The sequence below is a fragment of the Lycium ferocissimum genome, unplaced genomic scaffold, assembly GCF_029784015.1.
Source record: "Lycium ferocissimum isolate CSIRO_LF1 unplaced genomic scaffold, AGI_CSIRO_Lferr_CH_V1 ctg657, whole genome shotgun sequence".
Taxonomy (NCBI): Eukaryota; Viridiplantae; Streptophyta; class Magnoliopsida; order Solanales; family Solanaceae; genus Lycium; species Lycium ferocissimum.
The window spans coordinates 16,940-22,320 of record NW_026726405.1 but is presented as its reverse complement, the minus strand read 5'-3'; the positions used below and the strand labels follow the sequence as shown (position 1 = coordinate 22,320).

The window sequence follows — 5,381 nt, the reverse complement described above, 5'->3', positions numbered from 1 at the left end:
AATTACATGGGTTGGTCGATACGCAAGAATTTAACCTCTCTGACTTGGGTTTATTTCCCATGAAACCATTTTGATTTGGAATGAAACTGGTGGGTATAGTTAATTAAGACCTTTAAATGTTACTATTTGTGTAGATTGACTCTTGTCGCGTGTTGACGGGTTTGCGATACTGTAGCACTATATGCTTTAGCTAAACACTGTGAATGACATGATGTCCACATGGGAATCTATGTATATGTGTATTGTAGAGGTCACATATTGTGTGGTGCTGTTACATTTTGGGAGGTTATATTAACGGACATTCAGTGACTATTTAATCTATTAGGTCTCTAATATATTATATTTTGTCCTTATTGGACAAGTTTATGATATGGCTATTGTACTTGAGATTTTTTACTGCTTCTGTTATTCTGTTGCATATTGTTTACCAAAGTCGTTTGTCCAGTGATATGGTTGTAATTAAGTTGATTAATAGCTTGAATCTAATACGGTTCAATCCCATTTCCATTCCTTTTTCTAGATCATTATAGACAATTTTAATTACAACATTTTAATGTTATTTCATAAAACATGCATTTCAAACTTGATGCATACACATAGTGCTATTTTAATTTTCATAGAACCACCCAAAGTACTACCGATCAATGACACTGTCCAACCACACAATATATGCAGGCAACAAAGTATTCAATCTTGTTTTCCTTTTGTTACTTAAAGTGAGGACATTAAAGCCTCTTATACATGCCCTATATGCTTTTTAAATAGAAAGTACTTTTAAGGATCATATCATATGCGTGTTTACACTATGCTTTTTCAAATAGTTTATACATGAGAATATGTGTGTGTGAAAACATGGAAAATCCGTACCTTAATTAAAAAATATATAATTTCAAATGGTGATTTCAGCCGTTAGCAGTGAAAAGATAACTAGATAAACGCGTAGTTATGTCAAAGTCAAATAAAATTGTTCTTCTATACAGAGTAAACTTATGTACACTGGGCATTTGGTAGCTGGTTAGGAACTAAATTATTCATGTATTAAATTTTTTATAAGTAATAGTATCATGTTTGGTAGCATTCTTTTGCTATGTATAAAATTCAACACACCTAATACGGTGCTTGTTTTGCAATTTAGAAACTCGCATGACTAGTACATGTATAAGTTATTAGAGAACCTATGTATTATTCTATGCAGGATAAAAGATAGAATAACTAAACTCTGCATAGTATAATACACAGATTCTCTCATTACTAATACTTGCATAACTCTAACCAGCTACTACCAAACGACCCCTAACAGCTAGCGTAAAAAAAATTGGACTATCAGGGCCTCCAAAAATATCTAATTAAGAGTCATGAGCAACTCCGATCCTTTTAAATAGGAGTAGTGGGATTCATAATTTTTAAAGTAAGAAGATTTTTTTTGCTACAACAGATAAAAAGTAATCCAATCGTCTTAAATTTCTTTATACTGTGTTGGTGTATTAAGTTAAACTCTTAATCATGCACCAAAAAAAAAAAAAAATTAAACTCTTAATCCAAATTAAACTAGAGAGATAACTTTTTAAGGTTTGAAAATGGACACAAACTTTTGTAACTTTCGAAGCAACTTTTGATAAAATGCAGAAAATTCAAAAAGCTTAACTTTAAGCCCATGCGGACTCATAGTACATAATATTTGAAAAAATAAATATGAAGGACAGAGAAAACTTGCATAGAATGAGCTTAGTTTGAATCTTTCTCTGAGAAACCTTTCTCTGACGACATTTGCATGTATTAACCTATATATGTATGTGAGGAGTAGGAGGGGACTTAAAAGGGTATCTTCTTTTTGTAATTGTAGCTAAAGATTGATAAAAGAAAATGTCAGTGAGTTAGTAGATATGATTCACAATGTACACTTATATACAAGTATAGTAGTAGTAGTAGTAATGGAATCTAATGTAAGACAGCTAATTCTATTTTCTCACCTCACTGCACAAGCCAGTTGATGAAGAGTGAAAAAAACTTTCTTTATATTTGCTACCTAAGTAACTTACTAAGAAAAAGATAAAAGGTGAAACCTCAAGCTTTATGGGGGCCAACTCTGCTAAGGAATCAATCTAATCTCTGCAAGATTACCTCATTCATACGCCAGTTTTACCCTTCTGTACTACTTTCTCCATTATCCTTTTTCTATTTAAATTCAATGAAATTCTATTCTAATTGACCACCTAAACACATGAAATCTGTTTTTATCAAATAGTACTTTCGACTCAAATTTTGGAAAAGTATTTGTGTATGTTCTCAAGTGCCTATTACATAGATAAGTTAACCTTGCACATAAAATATGTCACCTTCTTTAATTATACACATCAGCCTTAATTAGAACATTCCTGAGGTTTTACAAATTATCGAGGTTAATGCGTATAATTAAGGAGGTGACATATTTTAAGTGGTAAACGTATCTACATGTTGACGTTTGAGAAGTCGCGCAAAAGCTTTTTGAAAATTTGAGCAGAAAGTGTCTAATATGAATACTTTACCATGTGTTCATGCGCTCAGTCGGAACATGCTATAGTTCAGACATAATATTTATTAGAATATGGTGTAAACATAAATATCTATGCTCTAACAGGTTCTGAATCAATAATATTGAGTTCTGATGAACTAGTTGTCAAAGTGTTGTATCCAACCAATTCTAAAATAATGTTTACGTTTTCTATATTGCAAAATCTGATATCCAAATCTTGTATTTGAATCTTCAATCAGAGTAAAACATTGATAATTGTGAAAATTTTGAAAAAGTATTTACATTTACATGAAATATTTGACCGTTATGTAACAACTTTTCTTAAAGAAAGTTTTCTGGTAGATCCATGTATACCAAACCTTCTACGTTTTAAATTCATCTTTGTTGTTATATACAGGCTTATAGTAAACATTAGATTCACTGCTATGGTGACCTAATAATTCCTCTTCCGCTGAAAGTTCCATACAAATTACCAGTAGACCTAACATAAATGCTAGAAATGAGAGTTGATGTTATAGCAAATACATTCTGATATAAAGAAACCAATAGTCGGAATATTTGAATAATTTATAGTATTCAATAGAGTCGGAATATTGGAACAATTAATATTCAATAGCTAATAATTTATACATTCTGAGGTTGTTTGTATTAGACTTTTATCTCCAGCGACAACACTAACACATACATGTACAAAATTCACGTCATAGTCAGACAAATCTTTTTATTACCCCAAGATTTCGATTTTGTACTTTTCTTTCCTTCACGCATTCAGTGTCGGAAACTCAATTTGCCCAAGTCGAATCCAAAGACCTCTAATTATACACATATCATGAACTATGATAAAATGAAATTAAAACATAGATTCTTATTATTTACTTTAACCTAATATCAGTGATATCGAACCATATTTGCTTGAACACCTTGATGATTAGCTCATGATACTCATCTGAATTCAATGAAAGATAGCAAGCAAGAAGTTCTTCCAAATCCTTTGATGCTCTTATATTATTCTCCATTATCATCTCCACCATTGACTCTCTAAAATCTCTTTGTGGATCTTTAGATGATTTCACCACAGCAAAACTTTCAGAAACTCTAGTCTTCCTTGAAGAAACACTCTTTCTACTTCCTTGAATCTTCTTGTTGTTTGTTATTCTTGGAGAATTCGTTCTCAACTTCACACCAGTTGTTGAACTCACTGAAACTCTTCTCACTGGATTAATCCTCTGTTCTTTCACAATCCTCTGTTCATCTTTCACAATCCTCTGTTCCTCTTTCATAATACTTTGTTTTCCATCGAACTTTTCGGACTTGGTTATGATAGGGGGAAGATCAATTTTGGAAACTGATTGAAACCCATGATCAAGATTTATTGTCTCTTTCTTCATGTCATCAATTGTGCAGCCACAAGACGGTGAAATTGAAATCATGGGGTCAATTTTTCCAGCTAAAATCGACGTTTTTTCTAAAGAAGAAGAAGATGATGAGGAGGAGGAAATTGGCGAATTTGGGTATTCTTCAGGGGTAGAATCGGGTTTTGTCCATACAGATTCAAGAGAAGCACGACAACTACAACTTGCTGAAACAGAGGAACCAACAAGTTTTGGAGAATTTTTTCTTCTCGTTGTTGTGCTACGTCTCTTCTTGGAAGATTTTCTTGATGGCTCAGAAAAATGGACAACATTGTCAGAGGCTTTTAGGACAGGATTTTGGGAGAATGTTTCATGGTTATTATTGTTATTATCAGGTGGACAGAGGTTTCTTGAAATGTAATATGATTTTCTCTGGTAAGCCAGGTTGTGGTGGGGTTGTCTTTTTTTGTCTGATTGAAGATTTAATGATGATGGTGATGAAGATGAGGTTGTCTGGCTATGGCTTCTGCTTTTGTTGTTGCTGCTTTTGCTCATGTCTTTGAGCTTGTAAAACCAAGCATTTGGCATCATATCTGATAATCTAAACCTATAATTTCCCATGATGACTAAAAGAGTTGTTTGTGTTATCTGTTTTCTCTCTGCACTGAGGGAAATATTGGAGCTGGTAAAGGTAGATAAATAAAGCAGAGGGAAAGGGATTAGGGGTGGGCGTGGGCGTGGGGGTGTGGTGGATGGGGTCAGGAGGAAGAAAAATGAGTCACAAAGCAAATGAAATTGGGCCCCAAGTGTTGAGAGGGCATGGATGGCTTTTTCTAAGTTGGTTTTTGTTTAAGACTAATGGCCTAATAATTATCATAAAGTTAAAGAGATGGCATTGCATTATCATGATTATGTTTGAGATTGACCGTAAGAAAACAGTACTAGCAAATTATTGACTTATGTGACTCTGATACTCCAATTATTATGCTGACTTTCCAGGCCATGAGATGTTCAAATTGGAATTAATCAAACTGAACAAACGGATTTTAAGGCACAAATTTAGATTTATCGTGCTAGTGCTTTCAAATAACAGATAGTTAAAATCAAGCTAAGAGAAATTATGGATTTGACATAGGTAATCTTTAATCACTGTGAGAATTATGTATCTTGGCGCATTGCTTAAGGATACTGCCAAAACAGGTTTTCTTATTACATCAACAACCACTAACTTTTAAGCGTAAGAAACTTCAAATGCATATTATAGTGAAAATATATATAGGTATCCCAACCCACTTTTGGCTGAAATACTTTTACGAAAATATGAATTTTTCTACTGAAGTTATATATTTATTTATTTTTGCTTTATTCGATGTTCGATATTTGTTTTAGGATTCCGATTAATCTGGATTCATACCATAAGGTCCATTAAAGGAGAACGCGCTCTCTATCATAATTTTTTTTTTTTTTATTTCTAAAGCTCGAACCTAAGATTCTAATTAAAGGTGGAGAAATTATAT

At 32.8% G+C, this 5,381-nt stretch overlaps 1 protein-coding gene across 1 annotated transcript; it reads right to left on the bottom strand.

The window, feature by feature from the left end:
• Positions 1 to 3,216: 3,216 nt before the first annotated feature.
• LOC132045390 (transcription repressor OFP1-like) lies at positions 3,217 to 4,493 on the bottom strand. Its single transcript, XM_059435981.1, has one exon. The coding sequence runs from the start codon at positions 4,483 to 4,485 to the stop codon at positions 3,385 to 3,387; it is 1,101 nt and encodes a 366-aa protein (XP_059291964.1). The 5' UTR covers positions 4,486 to 4,493; the 3' UTR covers positions 3,217 to 3,384.
• Between the last annotated feature and the right edge of the window lie 888 nt (positions 4,494 to 5,381).

What these genes read in the sequence shown, in the direction of transcription:
- LOC132045390 (XM_059435981.1), bottom strand. Translation starts at nt 4,485, where the DNA reads ATGGGAAATTATAGGTTTAGATTATCAGATATGATGCCAAATGCTTGG.